This window comes from Neolamprologus brichardi, chromosome 17, assembly GCF_056152115.1.
Source record: "Neolamprologus brichardi isolate AB-2024 chromosome 17, ASM5615211v1, whole genome shotgun sequence".
In the NCBI taxonomy this organism is placed as follows: Eukaryota; Metazoa; Chordata; class Actinopteri; order Cichliformes; family Cichlidae; genus Neolamprologus; species Neolamprologus brichardi.
The window spans coordinates 8347815-8363882 of record NC_142120.1 but is presented as its reverse complement, the minus strand read 5'-3'; the positions used below and the strand labels follow the sequence as shown (position 1 = coordinate 8363882).

General features: G+C 38.7%; 2 protein-coding genes across 2 annotated transcripts; one reads left to right on the top strand and one right to left on the bottom strand.

The window, feature by feature from the left end:
* Positions 1 to 2634: 2634 nt before the first annotated feature.
* LOC102785735 (aldo-keto reductase family 1 member B1-like) lies at positions 2635 to 6947 on the top strand. The gene is made up of 10 exons (XM_087830556.1): positions 2635 to 2771; positions 3503 to 3670; positions 4063 to 4179; positions 5157 to 5234; positions 5335 to 5457; positions 5567 to 5673; positions 5787 to 5868; positions 6249 to 6332; positions 6604 to 6686; positions 6807 to 6947. The coding sequence occupies exons 1-10, from the start codon at positions 2706 to 2708 to the stop codon at positions 6847 to 6849; spliced, it is 951 nt and encodes a 316-aa protein (XP_087686682.1). The 5' UTR covers positions 2635 to 2705; the 3' UTR covers positions 6850 to 6947.
* Positions 6948 to 8772: 1825 nt separating this feature from the next.
* LOC102797778 (aldo-keto reductase family 1 member B1-like) lies at positions 8773 to 14304 on the bottom strand. Its single transcript, XM_087830607.1, has 10 exons — positions 14120 to 14304; positions 13048 to 13215; positions 12823 to 12939; positions 12652 to 12729; positions 11613 to 11735; positions 10793 to 10899; positions 10401 to 10482; positions 10149 to 10232; positions 9973 to 10055; positions 8773 to 9864 (listed from the first exon to the last, which is right to left on the bottom strand). The coding sequence occupies exons 1-10, from the start codon at positions 14183 to 14185 to the stop codon at positions 9822 to 9824; spliced, it is 951 nt and encodes a 316-aa protein (XP_087686733.1). The 5' UTR covers positions 14186 to 14304; the 3' UTR covers positions 8773 to 9821.
* Positions 14305 to 16068: the final 1764 nt, after the last annotated feature.

Here is a 16068-nt window from a genome sequence, read left to right as displayed (position 1 = left end):
TACTTTGTACTTTCTTACTTTGAGTGCTTTTCAGAGCTTGTACAGTTTTATTTTTACTTAAGTAAAGAATTTGACTCAGTACTTCAACTTTTACTGGAGTAGTTTTTAACAGTAGTATCTGTACTACAGAATATCTGTAGTTTTGCCAACTCGGCTTGTTCATAAAAATCAAAACCACATTTTTTGAAATCCGGCAACAGGAGAACCCCCCCCCAAAAAACACCAAACTCCGTGTTCCCAGTGTCTGACGAAAAGCCACAGACTGAGCAGCAGGTATATTCTTGCCTCACCGTCCAACTTTGTTGTTGCATTTATGTCGCATATTAATTACATCGCGAGATGCTCAAACGCTTTGCTATGACAATGACCACGCATATCAAAAGGTACTAAATTGTAATGGAAAACCAGTCGATTCAAGTTGAGTCCTGGCAAGCCGTGGTGAGTCAATTCAAGTAGGTACTAATGCAAAGGGTCACTGAGCAGTGACAAAATTTTCTCACAATAATCTTTCTGGTTTAGCAAAACTGTGCACTTACCCTTGTCTGCTAGACGGATGGTATTGCTGTTCTCATTATTAAGCGATGTGAGTGCTTTCTTCTCCTCCTCCTGCATTGCTGTATCATCACCGCAACCTTTGCATTGCTGGGACAGGCCGAAACCTTCATCTGTAGTTGCTCTGCTTCCACATCTGCAATATTGTCATTTTGAATTGCTGTCTCTGTGACTGTGATCAGTTCCACTAGCGGGATTTGTCTTGGTGTCACAGCAAAGTTCAACCCTTTTGCTTTGCTTGGGTGAGTTGTCTGTCAGATAAAATTTTCACCCATTTGTTCACATCTTCAGTGTGGCCGCTGAGGAGGACACACACATATTTTTCTGGTGTTCTTTATGGCATCAATTTCAGCAATGTCCTGAAAACATTCCTCAGAGATTTTGGTCCATATTGACATGACATCATCGCACAATTGCTGCAGATTTGTCTGTGCGATTGAGGATAATAATGGATTGCATTTATATAGCGCTTTACAATTCCACTATTCATTCACTCTCACATTCACACACTGCTGGAGGCAGCTACAGTTGTAGCCACAGCTGCCCTGGAGCAGACTGACAGAAATGAGGCTGCCATATTGCGCCATCGGCCCTTCTGGCCAACACCAGTAGGCGGTAGGTGAAGTGTCTTGCCCAAGGACACAATGACCAGGACAGAGAGCCCGGGGATCGAACCGGTGACCTTCCGGTTACCGATACACTTCCCATTCCCTCGTTTCAACTACACCCTCAAACATAGTTATTCTTTTGGAATTCAGCCAAACAGGGTCAAGCACGCATAAGAACAAACTGTTCCTGACAAAGAGGAGGACTGTATGTCTATATTAACTCTAATGAGCAGAGAAAAGTTTTTAAAGTTTTTATCATTAACGTTGTGATCTTTGTGAGAACATCTGCATTTAGACATTTCCATTTTGACATGTCACGTTTAACATATCATTGAATCTGCAGCTGTAGTTTTCAGTGTGTTGCTGAAGTAATATTCACTGCATGAGTCAGCATTTTGTTCTGAGAACAGAGTGCTGAATCACATGTTATCTTTTGCCTTCTGAAGATTACATGCACCAACATCTCAATAAACGCACTTATATTTACAACGTCTTCACCTTGACAGAACAGGCCTTTAGTCAAAAAGTTACTGCTTCACTATCCTACTGCTGTAAACCCAACTCAGTCAGAAAAAGGACATTTTTCTTTTGTGTGTGTTTCCCTCTAGTTTATAGTAAGTGAGTTCTGACAGATTTTTGGTCTTGGGAGCATATATTTTGAAAGGCTTTCCTAACCTTGGGTTGCTGAATAAACCCTGCAGCAATCTTCCACTGAAGCTTTTTAATTAACACAACACTTAAATTTGGCTCAAAGCCTGAGTGCGAAGGTTGCTGTCTCTCCTCCTCCGCGTCCTGTGTTCAAAGATTATTTTTGAGGGGGGATTCATTCATTCAGACTGACCTAAAATCGCAAGCCGTGCTAATAGAAACTTTATCAAATTGCATAATCTTATCTACAATACTTTGCGTTCCTGTGATGGTTGTATACTAACATTTCACTTTCCTGTAAACTCTTGACACGACAGACTGCTTACTGTTTACAGCACTGTATATGGTTGTGAACATTATAGTGACTATACACTAATTGATGTCACAGAAATGTTTGGCCATCGCATATTTTTTGTAAAATGTAGAGGAGTCATCTATTGCTGCATCTTTGTAAGAGGTATCAATGGTAAGTGACAATTAAAAAATGTCATTTTACTTTGTCTGCGGATTTATGTTTACACATATAAGAGGTTACCAATTTAAAGTGAGATGCAGTCAATTGTCAGTTTCAGTAACACAATAATTTTGTTTGCAGCTTTTCAGATTTATGCTCAGACTGAATAAAGACATTACTTTCAAATTTTCCACATTATCCAAATTGTGGAAATTATAGAACTACCCGTAAAAAAAAAAAATTATGTACACCTAACAGAATATTTCTGCACTGTGTGTAAGACAAGCGGGGCCCATTGAAAGCCCTCCTATTTCACTGATATTATGATGATGTAAGAGACAGTCTCCTCCTACTACAACAGAGAGTATATAGTAGCATGAGTCAGCGCAATCAAACAGCGAGTGTTCCGACTAGGTTGAGAACGTTACTTCAAAGCTACCAAGATGATACCTGCAGTTACACTTAACAATGGAGCAAAGATGCCAATAGTGGGTCTGGGCACCTGGAGGGTAAGTCTTAGAATTTTTTGTTTTAAACTAGCTCTGTGGGAGACTGCTAATCTGTCCATGCTCACCCTACTTTTCAATGAATATTTCTGCTATTCTCAATATTTTTCACTGGTTTCACTCGTCTATGTTATCTGTACTATTTATATTTAATTTGTTTTTATATAACAAATTCCCTATCTTGCTGATAGAGTCTGGTTACAAAAGAAAGCAAAGTAACATGTTATTTACATAGTGGAACTAAAGTACAATAAACTGGATTGTAGAGGCTAATCCTGCGTGACGCGATGTCACTGGTATGCATGAATTAATTAAACAGTCCAATAACTCCAGCAGTACTTATCTTGTCCTTTTTGGTCTTTATTCCAACATAATTTTAACATAACAGCGCAGCGGTCACAAACTGCTTGCCTTCTTGCGATTAACAACACACCTGACGCCGATTACGTGCGTCTACCTTAATTACCTTTATCAACCCCAGAATGTCTCCTACATGAATAGTGATACTGGTGTAATCTGCTCCAAGAGGCTAAACATTAACATTTTATTGCTTAATTAACTTAATGACCAGTGTAAAATAGCTGTAGTAGTTATACTGGTGTTGCCAATATGTGTATTACATTCATATCTATTAACCCATTATCAATCAGTGATAAGTCTGGAAGACACAAAAGAAAACCGCTTCCACACTTGCTTTATTCATTCCATGTTTTTCTATCACCTTACCTGTGCAGTCAGAACCAGGAAAAGTGACTGAGGCCGTGAAAGTCGCCATAAGTTGTGGCTACAGACACATAGATGGCGCTTATGTGTATCAGAATGAAGAAGAAGTTGGAGCTGGAATCCATGCAATGATTGATCAAGGAGTGGTAAAGAGGGAAGACCTATTCGTTGTGAGCAAGGTGAGCTTTAGAGCCAATAAAAATGAGTATAAACCATTTTATTATCTCAGGTTGTCTTCCAAAGCCAACCTGAGGCATGTGGCTTTCCACACCATGGTGATCCCTTTACATGAAAGATCCCCAGCTCAGATGGGATAAAGACACAAGCTAGTGAATTCCTACTGCTGGTTCCAAGGGTTGGTGGAAGGGTTGTGTCAGGAAGGGTATCTAAGCTGAATCAAAGGCAAGCACTCTGGAAATAAAGGAGCAGCTAAGCAGCAGTACCTTTCTAGTAGTTATGTTGTTAGTTGCATAAGAAAATAATGAGGGTACAATGGTCATACTATAACATGTTTACAGCGTTGGGGGAAATTTGACACCTTGTTTGTACAACTCCTGTTTATTTTTCCTAGTTATGGTGCACCTTTCACCTTCCATCTCTGGTGAGAACAGCTTGTGAGAAGACTCTCAAGGACCTGAAGCTGGACTACCTGGACCTTTACCTCATGCATTTCCCAATGGGGACCAAGGTCTGGAAACTTCTGTCCAGTCCTTTCTCTAAAATCTCTGTGATATAATGGTGTTTATAATGAACTGCAATTCATTATTATCAGGATGTCTAAAAACTCACTGAAAAGCCTTCAGCTAATCCAAAATGCTGCAGCAAGAGTCCTGACAGGGACTAGAACAAGATAGCATATTTCTCCTGTTTTGGCTTCCCTTCATTGGCTTCCTGTTAAATCCAGAATTGAATTCAAAATCCTGCTCCTCACATACAAGGTCTTAAATAATCAGGCCCCATCTTATCTTAATGACCTTGTAGTACCATATCACCCTATAAGAGCACTTCGCTCTCGCACAGCAGGCCTACTTGTTGTTCCTAGAGTATTTAAAAGTAGAATGGGAGGGAGAGCCTTCAGTTTCCAGGCCCCTCTTCTGTGGAACCAGCTTCCAGACAGACACTATCTCTACTTTCAAGATTAGGCTTAAAACTTTCCTTTCTGCTAAAGCATATAGTTAGGGCTGGACCAGGTGACCCCGAATCCTCCCTTAGTTACGCTGCAATAGACGTAGGCTGCCGGGGATTCCCATGATGCACTGAGTTTTTCCTTTCCAGTCACCTTTCTCACTCACTATGTGTTAACAGATATGATTCAATGCAGAGAGGTCTATTATTAACCTCTGTCTCTCTTCCACAGCATGTCTTTTATCCTGTCTTCCTTCTCTCACCCCAACCGGTCGCAGCAGATGGCCCCGCCCCTCCCTGAGCCTGGTTCTGCTGGAGGTTTCTTCCTGTTAAAAGGGAGTTTTTCCTTCCCACTGTCGCCAAAGCGCTTGCTCATAGGGGGTCATATGATTGTTGGGCTATTCTCATATGAAGCGCCTTGAGGCGATTTTTGTTGTGATTTGGCGCTATATAAATAAAATTGAATTGAATTGTATTATCAGACTGAACTATGCGGTCTAAATTTAATACTGTCTTGAACACATCTTTTGGCCACTGCAGCCAGGAGATGAGCTTTTTCCTGTGGATGAGGATGGGCAGGTTATTTCTGACAACAGCAACTTCTTGGACACTTATGAGGTAATATAAATGACTTATTGCACAGTGATAATCCCGTGGACTTGCTGACAACCAAATTAAAATATGCTGTGCTAAAGCCAGTTTATGATTTATCTTAAAGGCAATGGAAAAGCTGGTGGATGCTGGTTTGGTCAAAGCTATCGGCATTTCCAACTTCAACAAAGACCAGATTGAAGCCTTACTTAACAAGCCTGGCCTCAAGCACAAGCCTGTCAACCACCAGGTAGATTTTGCAAAATTGTTTTTTATTTATTTTGAATTCTGGAGGCATGCACTGTTAAAAAATGAAATGAAAATAAAATAAAGTCCCTGAAATGTGGTTGTTTTCTTAGATTGAGTGCCACCCATATCTGACCCAAGAGAAGATGATCAACTACTGCCACTCAAAAGGCATCACAGTGACAGCATACAGTCCTCTGGGCTCCCCTGACAGACCCTGGTAAGAGGATGTACAATCTATTGTAAACAAAGCTAATGTAGGAGTATAATCAGCTTTACTTCTCGAGGATATTAACAGTGTCACATTGTTTTTCTTGTCCTCTTCTACTAAAGGGCTTCATCGGATGAACCCTCGCTGCTGGAGGAACCTAAGATCAAGGCCATTGCTCAAAAGTACAAGAAAACTCCAGCACAGGTACTGTGGAATTACACAAGTCAGGAATTTTGAAATTTGAATTTCTAAATGAGACATCTCATGTTGGGTAAAAGGTCAGATATCAGACAGGATCACGAGTGTGCAGCACAACCAGAGAACAACGAGATGCAGTATTTAACTAATACTGAATATCTTAGTTATTGGCTGCATGTTGTCTCCCGTGGAAAACCAAAAACTGCGTGCTTACAGTTATGCAATGCTACATTTCAAAGGTTAAATTACTGACGTCAGCAAGAAGAAAATCAATACTGTCATGTGGTGGATTAGATTAGAAGGCTTATTAAAAAAATATTTGAATCATGGGAAATCGAAATAATACTGAACTGAATGACCACTGCTCGTTTGAACCATATCCCCAGGTTCTGATTAGGTTCCACATCGAAAGAAATGTGGTTGTCATTCCAAAGTCAGTAACACCCCATCGTCTCAAGGAGAACTTCCAGGTACAGTAATCATAAATATTCATGAGCAGATTTAGTTTTTAGCCTTTTTTTTTTTTAGCTAATATAGTGTATTCTCACTGAGCAGTTATCATATTTAGATTTATTTGTGTAGAAATCTGCATTGTTGGGGGAATTTAGGTCATGGACTTATGCAAAAATGTTTATTTTTCTATGTTCTCATTTGGATTTTCATTATACTTGTTGGGTTCCATAGAGCAGCTCATATAGTTTGTGCAGGTTATAAGTTATTTTTCGGTTCTGTCTTTTTCAGCTGTTTGACTTTCAGTTGAGCAAAGATGACATGAAGGACATCCTCAGCTTGAATAAGGACTGGAGAGGCTTCGCATTACAGTGGTGAGTAAAAATGAAGGAAGATTAAGGGTAAAGGGGATACAGAAAAAATAAAGGCGTGGCATTATTCTAAAATAAACTGTGCTATCAAGTAATGGCTATTTCTTGTCTTCTTTTTTCCAGGGCTTCAAAGCACAAAGACTTTCCCCTTAATGCAGAATACTAAGTTAATATGGTTCACCATGCCTTTTTTATATCAGTTTTGCTTGAATGTTTTCTGCAGAATTAAAAAAAAAAAAAAAATCAATAAAATGAACAATGCAACTTGTGTGGCTTTTTTAAAAAATCCTGTTAGGACATTTGTGTTTGCATTGGATGAATGTGAGTTCAGCTGTTTTTTTTTTTTTTTTTTTTTTTTTTAAGCCACAGTGAGGGTTTTGGAATGAGAGAGGCATTTCACTGAAAATGTCAAATAGTTCTGCCAGAACAAATTTACAGTTTGTAAATGCACCATGTTGTAATCCATGTAATTAAAAATATGGATGAAAAGACACAAAATAAGCCAGTAATTAAACTGTAGATCTATCAGTACAAAAAAAACAGCATCTTCTTGTTGACATGATTTAAAAAAAAACAACAACAACAACAAACATTTGTCCTTTCATACCTATAAAAAATTTCTTAGGAGAAAGGGGAAAAAAATCACCTTACTTTTGGGAGCTTGGGGGACTTTGTTGGTAAATCAATCATAAGCTCTTATTGTGTCAGACACTACTACCTAATGTATGATTTTGGGAGGAAACCACTGGCAGGTGTGGCTTTTACATGTGGGTACCTTAATAAGATCTAAAAGCACATATGACCTAATCCTGGGGTGCACTCATCCTCACTGCCAGAAGGGATGATCATAACTGTCCAATCAGTCTTTCCTCCCATTAAAATATATTGTGTCCATTTCCTGTAAGTTAGTACAAGTTCATTGTGGTGCATAGTTTGACTACGTGTATATCCCATAACTCAGTCATCTTGAAACATTAGAGGCACTAATGATTAAATGATCAGCTGGGCATTAAATACTGAAGTTGCCTGATAATAAGATGAAAATTTAAATCACGTGCCCTAAGAAGAGAATCCCAACTGTATACCGTTGCTCTGAGGGAATAAATAAACTTGTTTTAATGTTACCAGTTGTTGGTGCTTTGGTTCCTGAAAGGATTGCTTCACCCTTGGGTGAAAGGCCAAATCCCCTTCTATTCCTTATTTTATCAGACATTGATGTCTTTTGTGTTACTGCATTTTAAAATGAATACATAATTTAAAATAAATGAAAAGACAGTGTAATAAGAAAATATGCAGTTTGCTGCCCAAGATGACAGCACCCTGCTGACATGACAGAAACCTCTACAACTATATGCCCTGAATGTTAAACATGTTGCCTGTGGGCCAAGAGTGTTTCATTCATAAATCATTCATAAGACAAACTAGTTTTTTTAAAAGACCAAAAAGGTACTGCTACTTCTGTGTGGTGACGTAATGCTAGCACCACTTTATGGGAGTGAACAGATTCACGAAATACAATAGTGTAGCCAACTTTCAAAAACTCTTTTATGAAGTTTTTATTCTTTTTGTAGATCCAATTTGAGCTGTACATTTTACAGTTTCTCATTGTCTTTTTATTTATACTAGTGCTGCCAGCGTTAATCTCGCTAACATGACGTTAACGCCATAACCGCATTAACACGGCAAATCTCCATTAACGTTAAATAAACCTGAATTGAATACAATAAATCTCTGCTTGGGCTGGTCCCTTCTTTTTATTTTTTAAATATAATTATGTTATTCTCTTCCACAGGACTTTATTAAACTAGCACTGTAACAACTAGGCAGGATTTATAGTCCCACAAATGTACCTATCCGTGTACAATTTTTAGTCACACAGAGAGGGGAGAAGAGCTCTCACGAGACGTGCTGCAGGGTTCGAAGATCCTGCCTGTATGTTGCTGGAAACGGATGACTTATGTGACTGGCTATTGACAGCTGGTTGACAAGTGCGCCGGAATACAGAACACAGGGGTTCATGGGAAACGGAGAACAGTAAATAAACTTCAAAGATCATAAAACAAAGCATGAAAAGCACAGACAATGGCTGGAGTAGGACTTTTAATTGTTTTTAAACACTCAGTTTAACTTCAGCTCTTTGTATCCTACAACTTCGCTCTTTTCTACGGCTGGCTCGCAGAACAGCAACAACACAAGAAAGAGTGGCCTACAGACCGGTTTTAGCACATAACTTGTACACTGCCTCCATCTGACAATAGATTTCACTGCAGATAGATGGGCAGACCCTAGTGTGGAGTAAATGCGCTCGCTTTGCTCGACCATAAAACGAGCATGAGAAGCAAAAGCCACACCCTTGTAACACAGTAATACACATGAATACAAAGCTCCAAATACTGTATGGCATGACTCTAAGGCAACATGTGCTTCACAGAGATAAGTTTATAAATTTGCCATTTTTTTTTTTTTTGCCTCTGTCAGGGACTGCAGGTTTCACATTTAATGCAAATTAAATCAAATTTTATATATAAATGAAATACATTTTTAAAAATTGTTGGACATGAAAGCTTAAAGGTAGTTAAGATTGCTCTTGCATGTGACACTACTAGACATGAAAAACTACAAACTAAATGACATTGTAAAGTCTTTGATTTTTAAGTTGCTTGTTTTATTCTCTTCAGTAACTTAACAAATACGTTTACTTCCCCCCAAGGCCCAATGCCAATATGCCACTACAGGAGTGCAAAATCCGAAACATAATTATATGTTATAATAACCCAAAGATCAAATTAAGCATCAAGTTGTCTTTGGAGTGTGTGTATAAACTTTAGTGGTAACACAGGAAGCTGGTGTTTTTCCTGAGAAATGTAAGAGGAGTCAAAGCCACAGCAGGGTCATTCCATGAAAAAAAATAAAAAAAAATAAAAATCAGTGTTTCCACCTAGCCCCTCATGTCAACTGACTTCTTTTGTACAATAACTTTCACATACTCGACTGTGAAGTGGGAACTTTTTTCCAGATTTGATTGATTTTATATGCAATAACCCAACAGCATAAACACATAAAGAAGAGGAAAGTAAGCAATAACAAAGACTGGGTCTTTGTTATTGCTTAACATGTGGAAACTTTCCAGTTTTCCGCTCAGAATTCAGCGTTGAATGGAAAGTCCTTGTGCTTTGTGGCCCTACAAAGAGAGAGAGGGAGAAAAGAAAAAAATGAAATTCAAGCCATGACTCCCTGTTATCCAACTCACAACTCTATGTTTAAAGCGCACACAATTATCCTGTCTCACCATTGCATTGGACAGACTCTCCAGTTCCTATTAAATCCCAGTATAGTCTTCATTTCCTCCTCAGTTAATTCAAAGTCAAACACCTGCAAATATGTATAAAATATAAGAATAATGACCCAACCAAAAGAAGTTTAAGTAACAAAATGGAAAGATAATCAATCTCCCCAGCTAAAGACCTGGAAATTCTCTTGAATGCGCTGCGGTGTGATTGACTTAGGGATCACAATCACATTTCTCTGGATGTGGAGGCGGATCAGGACCTGGAAATAAAAGAATTCAGGCTATTAACGTGATAAGGTGATTAAGCTCAATATAATGTTTCAGAGTACAACAGGCAGATTGATTTGACTTTTTTCTCTTGGATAGAAGTTACTCAAAATAAAATAGAATATATCAGTGGGTTGTTCTGCCCAGAAGGACAGCTGTACCTGAGCAGGTGTCTTCTTGTGTTTCTCAGCGATGGCTTTAATGTTGGGATCCTCCAGGAGTGAGGGATCTTCTGGTTTAGCCCTGCATTTTCAATACATGTTCAATAAGATTTTCTCTGTGTACAAAATAGTGTATTCTGTAAAAAAATAAATAAATGAGACCCTGGTCTCATTGGCTTGTTACTTAATATCAAACTCGTGACAACATGTGCCACAGAGAGAAAGAGGAACAAGAGTCATGAGTTGAAACTCGCTAAAGGGATATAATAGGCTGAACAGTATTGATAAATATTATATAAGTGAATCAACCAATGTGAGTGTGGAGTATTTGGGGACTTTTCAAGGCCTGTTGAAGTCATTTTGAGGCAAACATATTTGCCATGCCTACTGACCATGGTCTGTCAGGGGATCCCAGGGGGCTGTAAGCTGTCACCGAGATACCCTGGGAGTGGCAGTAGTTGATCAGCTTGTCCTGGGTCAGGTATGGGTGGCACTCCACCTAGTGGGAAAAATGAGAAGCAAATAAGAGTGATAAATCTATGCATGTATCATGTCAGTGAACCCCTTCAAAACATGCACATATTATTATTATTATTACTACTACTACATATTACTTTAGTATTTCCATTACATGACTGAAGAAAAGAGAAGGAAAACAGCTTCACTTAAAAATTCAGCATTGAATGTCTTGTCAAAGGACTAATATTTGTATATGAAGACTCTTAGCATGGCTAAATGAAGTATTTTAGTACTGGCTTAGAAGTAAGATACAAGACCATAAGCCTTCAGACACTGCTGGATCCATTTGGCATCATTTTCAGTGAATTTCCTGATAAGCAGCTATAGCACTGCTGTGCTCTGATGACAAAAAGGAAAAGAATTGCGCTTTAATCTAATATAAGACACAACGTGACGTTGATGGTAAACCATGATTCGGAGAACAAACAAAAATATAAGGTCACCTCAACTAATTGGCCCAGCCTGAGGGGAAACTGCTGCAGCCCATCATGAACTAACAAGACATTTATTTCTCAGGCCTCACAGGAGGAGACAGATAATGCTATTACGGCCTCTTGCCCTTTAAGAACAGCAAGCATGAAACATTGATGTTTTCTTGTTCCTTCATACCCCTGAGTATTTAACTTTCACAACAGCTAACTCTAACAACAAACAGAAACGGTTATTTTATACAATACAAATCATTTAGCATACCTGGTTGTTGGCAGGCTTGTATTTGAGGCCCGGCTTGTTGAGAATGGCTTCAATCTGCTCCTTGTTGAAATTGGAGATCCCAATAGCTTTGACCAAACCAGCATCTACCAGCTCTTCCATTCCCTGAGAACATTTGGGATAAAAAACACAAGGACTTTGGTGCTGGAGCCTCCAATAATGCCAAACCAACCTCGACTGACTGGCTAATATTATTTGCCAGCGTCGAACCATCGTAGATATAGGTGTTAGTGTGCACGATATGCAATGATATAAAACATTTTTTCCTTCAAGATTATGATTTTGTCTGAAAAAGAAATAAAGATAAAAAAAATAAAACAAAATAATCAGAATTACAGAACAGTAACAGATATTTTCATTAATAATGAAATTATTAATGGAAACAGAATAAAAGTAAGTTGGAAGTAGAGGAGGCCTATTTCTTGTAATCACCTCAGTACATCTGCAGAATTGGTTTTTTCTCTCTTCCCATATTTTTTTACTGTTTGATAACTGTAGTGGTTTTCTCAGCCATAACTTTGTCCTCAATGAAAATCCCAGTTCTCAGTTGGGTTCATTTCAGGACTCTGGGCTAGTCATTTCATTATTTCATGTCAACTTCAAGGAAGTGGTTTACCCATTGTGCAGCGTGACAAGGAGAACTGTCTTGCATAAAAAATGCTGACTGATTGGAAGCAGATGGGACTGAGGGAACAATGTGCCAATGAAGACATTTCTCATAAATGTTAGTGCTCACACTGCTGTGTATCTGTATAACATGACCATCTTTTCCCTTAAACCATGATCCTTCCTTATCCAAACTGACCAACTTTGTCACACATACTGGGTGCAGTTTTTCCTGGTTTGACACACAACACAATTTCTTATCTCCACAAAACAAAATGAAGTCTGCCATTGTCACTAAAGTGATATACTTTGACCTCTGTAATACTCACACCATGCTCAAAATTATTAGGGCAGCACTATAAGTATGCCAAAGTGTAATTCAGATCACCTATCACACACAGTCTTATTAACTTACCTCCCATGTCTCCAGGAAGCTGGTGTTATCACTGATGGCTTGTCCTGTACTGTCCGAAGGAAAAAGCTCATCACCTGCCTATAACATGACAAAGGGATTATGCGCCACTAAACAAGATGAGGGTAGCAAAGAGTTAAAATATTTTTATGTTTAAAACAAAAGTGGTCCTACCTTAAAACCCACGGGCCAGTGCACTAAATAGAGATCTAGGTAGTCCAGTTTAAGATCACTGAGAGTCTTCTCACAACCCTTCCGGACCAAGGACTTTTCATGAAAAGTACACCACAGCTGGGAAATGAAAGCACACATAAGGCACGCACTGGTAATCAATTTAGTATAAAATCTTAAAAAACAAACAAACAAAAAAAACTGGTACTTTTTGCACCAATGGCTCACCTTGCTTACAATAAAAAGATCCTCTCTTTTGACCACACCATCCTTGATCGTAGTGTGGATACCTTCACCCACCTCTACCTCATTCTGGTAGACGTATGCACCATCGATGTGCCTGTAACCTGCAGAAATGGCTGCTTTCACTGCCTCGGCAACTTTGCCTGGTGGAGACTAACAAACAAGAGATGGTTAGCTGTTGTGGTACTTCACCCTGGCAGTTAAAAGAATCATTTAGACTGCTGTACCAAAACATCATGGTAGACTTATACATGGACCTGTTGTCTCTATGCAGACAATTAATAGTTAACATTTTGCACACTTCACAAAATGTAACTTAGAAAACACGAGTTCCACTTCCTGATTTTGTCTTGTTGGGAAAGGACCACTAAATAGGTTACATCTACACTGCCCTTGTCTCGTGTCCTCTTCACATATACCTTTCGTCCAGTGATGCTATAGTCTAACTGTTTTCCTAATGTTATTTGCTACTTTTTCCATTATACCCACTTAGCTAAAAGCAATATCTGGCAGACAAATTCAATTTCCATCCTTTATTTAAGAAGGAAAGGTCAACACATTTAATATTCATTATCTAAAAGGAGAATACAGTGACTTCAGCTTTCAAGTACACTAAACTTGCTGCCCTTACTGTTTACACAAGCAGGGTAAATGTATCAGCTGTGTCTCAGCAGCAGTTACGTAGTACGACTTGTCAGTGCTTGTAACAAATCCTTAAATTACTCTTGATTCTGCGCACTGAATAACAGTGAAGCAAACATGGGGCATTAGAGGACTGCCCCAGCTTCGCGCAGACTTTGTCATGGTTGTAGAAACTCGGCCAAGGTGGGCTCCACTCCCAAAATATAAAATAATGAAAATAATGTCGAGCAGTAATTTCTGTAGACGGTATATGCAATTTACCTCGAAATATCGAAAGATAATACGATAGAAACTTGTTTTAAACGGCCATTATTCGTCCTCCAACCATATTTTCTGTTGGCATGTTAGCTTACATAAAAGGCTAACTACAAACTTGTGCAAAGTCGGACGGCATAATAAATGAAAGCAGACGCACCTTCCACGTCCCCAGTCCCAAAATGGGCATTTGTGCACCGGTGTTGAGTTTCACTGAAGTTGCCATTTCTGTAGTGGACGAGCAGAACCTGAATGTGGTTGAAAGCAGACGAGGAGCGAGAGCAAATGCCAAGTGCACCGCAGAGAGCTAGTAGATCGCTAGCATCGTCGATCGATTAATGATGTCTTTTAATTCTTTTCTGCAGGATGTGCTACAGGCGGCAGTCGCACGCATCTGCCAGTGTTACTGATAAGCAGCATCATTTTACATTGGTTGACATTTTTTTAAGGGAAGCTCAAGTACCTTTACAATCTTAAGTAACTTAGAAATAAATATTAATAAAATACTGAAGGACTATGGATAATGCTCCAGAAAATACTGACCTAAAAAACAAACAAACAAACAATAAAACATGTAGTACAGTGCAAAAATCTCATACTACCCCTCATTTCTTTATATTTTGCTAGGAAAATGGGAACAAGCATACATGAAAATGAAACAAAAAGACAGTTTGTACAATTCTAACAGTCAGTATGTGGTATCACCACCTTTATTTTTTAATGCAGACGGAACTTTTTCTTGCCTGTCTGGTAGTTTCTTTAAGTAGTCTTCAGAAATAATTTCAGTTAGCCTCCAATAGCCGGAGAATTTAGCTTTTAGGCCTGCAACTTGTGCTCAATAAAGGACACACTGCACACCACGCCAAGATATAACACCTTGTTTCTGCAGAAATACATTTTAAGATGACCTTTATTAGTCCCACAGGTGGGACTAATAAAACTAATTTTTGGGGTATTTTTAATAGATTTAACTAAAGAATCTGCAACAAAGTTTTTGACAGGCTGCCAATAACAAATAGCATAAAAACATAACATTTAGCTAGGTTTTTTGTTTGTTTGTTTTTTTTGCCAAGTTGACTGTTATGTGCAGGAACAATACTGGTCCATCTCTTGAGTTAGGTGCCTTTTTTATGCTTGAATAATTATTATGATGAGGTAAAAGCACATGTCTGACAAATAAGTGAAAAGGGAGCCAAAATCCAAAGAAATAATATGGAACAGTTCAGATAAATCTGGAGAACTACTGTGCAAGGCCACCTAAAAAATACAACCGAGTGTGACTCATTGGAAGAAAAATATAAAGAAATTGAGGGATAGGTCAAGACCTTTGCATAGTACGATACCTGCACAGTTTTGTTTTCTGTCTTGCAGCGTGGCATTTATATGGTTTCACCTAACCAAACTCCAGAACTAACTGGCAAAATAAAACCTCTTTGCTTTTTTCTTCAATTTTGTTCGAGTCTACCATTGCACCACTAGAGGGCACCGTTACGCTTTACAAATCTGTGAAACAGTCTCCTCAAATCACCCAACTGAGGCTCAAAGGAAATACAGTTCCATAATTTTAGACATTTGGCAGTGTACGCAGTAATTACAGTAAATGAAATGACTGATATTTTAACTTGAGGCTCCCAAAAACTCATGCTCACATTTACATTTTAATTTCAATTTACAATAATTATTCTAAGCGCACTGACTGGACATAGGATGTGATATATAAAGAATTTTGTTTTATGTTTCTAGGATTATTTTTTTTTAGGAGATCTTCATTATATTCTTACACTAAATTCTTAAAGAGGATGTGTAGCACTGTTCAGCACACACCGGCCTTAAACCTTCAGAGACAGTTGAAAGAGGGAACAAATACAAGGTGACTTGTTTTGGCGAAATCAGATAAAACCTCGCAGACCTTTAACTGAGCCATTCAACTTTCTGCGACGAAGATAAGAGAGGGAGAAGATAGCCATATGAAAAAACACACACACACACACACACACACACAAAGAGAAAAGTTACGGGAGCCAGCGGCTACTGTGTACCTCACAATGGCTCTCGCTAAAGTTTGTGTCTCTTCTGATCTTCTCCCAGCTGGACGCCTGCTTTTCAGGC

Excerpts from the sequence above, each read along its gene's own strand:
- LOC102797778 (XM_087830607.1), bottom strand. The coding sequence starts at position 14,185 with ATGGCAACTTCAGTGAAACTCAACACCGGTGCACAAATGCCCATTTTG. Across the intron at positions 10,483-10,792 it reads GGATCCCCTGACAGACCATG|GGCTAAACCAGAAGATCCCT; the intron begins GTCAGTAGGCAT and ends TTGAAAATGCAG. Across the intron at positions 10,233-10,400 it reads ACAAGAAGACACCTGCTCAG|GTCCTGATCCGCCTCCACAT; the intron begins GTACAGCTGTCC and ends TTTTATTTCCAG.
- LOC102785735 (XM_087830556.1), top strand. The coding sequence starts at position 2,706 with ATGATACCTGCAGTTACACTTAACAATGGAGCAAAGATGCCAATAGTG. Across the intron at positions 3,671-4,062 it reads ACCTATTCGTTGTGAGCAAG|TTATGGTGCACCTTTCACCT; the intron begins GTGAGCTTTAGA and ends TATTTTTCCTAG. Across the intron at positions 4,180-5,156 it reads ATTTCCCAATGGGGACCAAG|CCAGGAGATGAGCTTTTTCC; the intron begins GTCTGGAAACTT and ends TGGCCACTGCAG.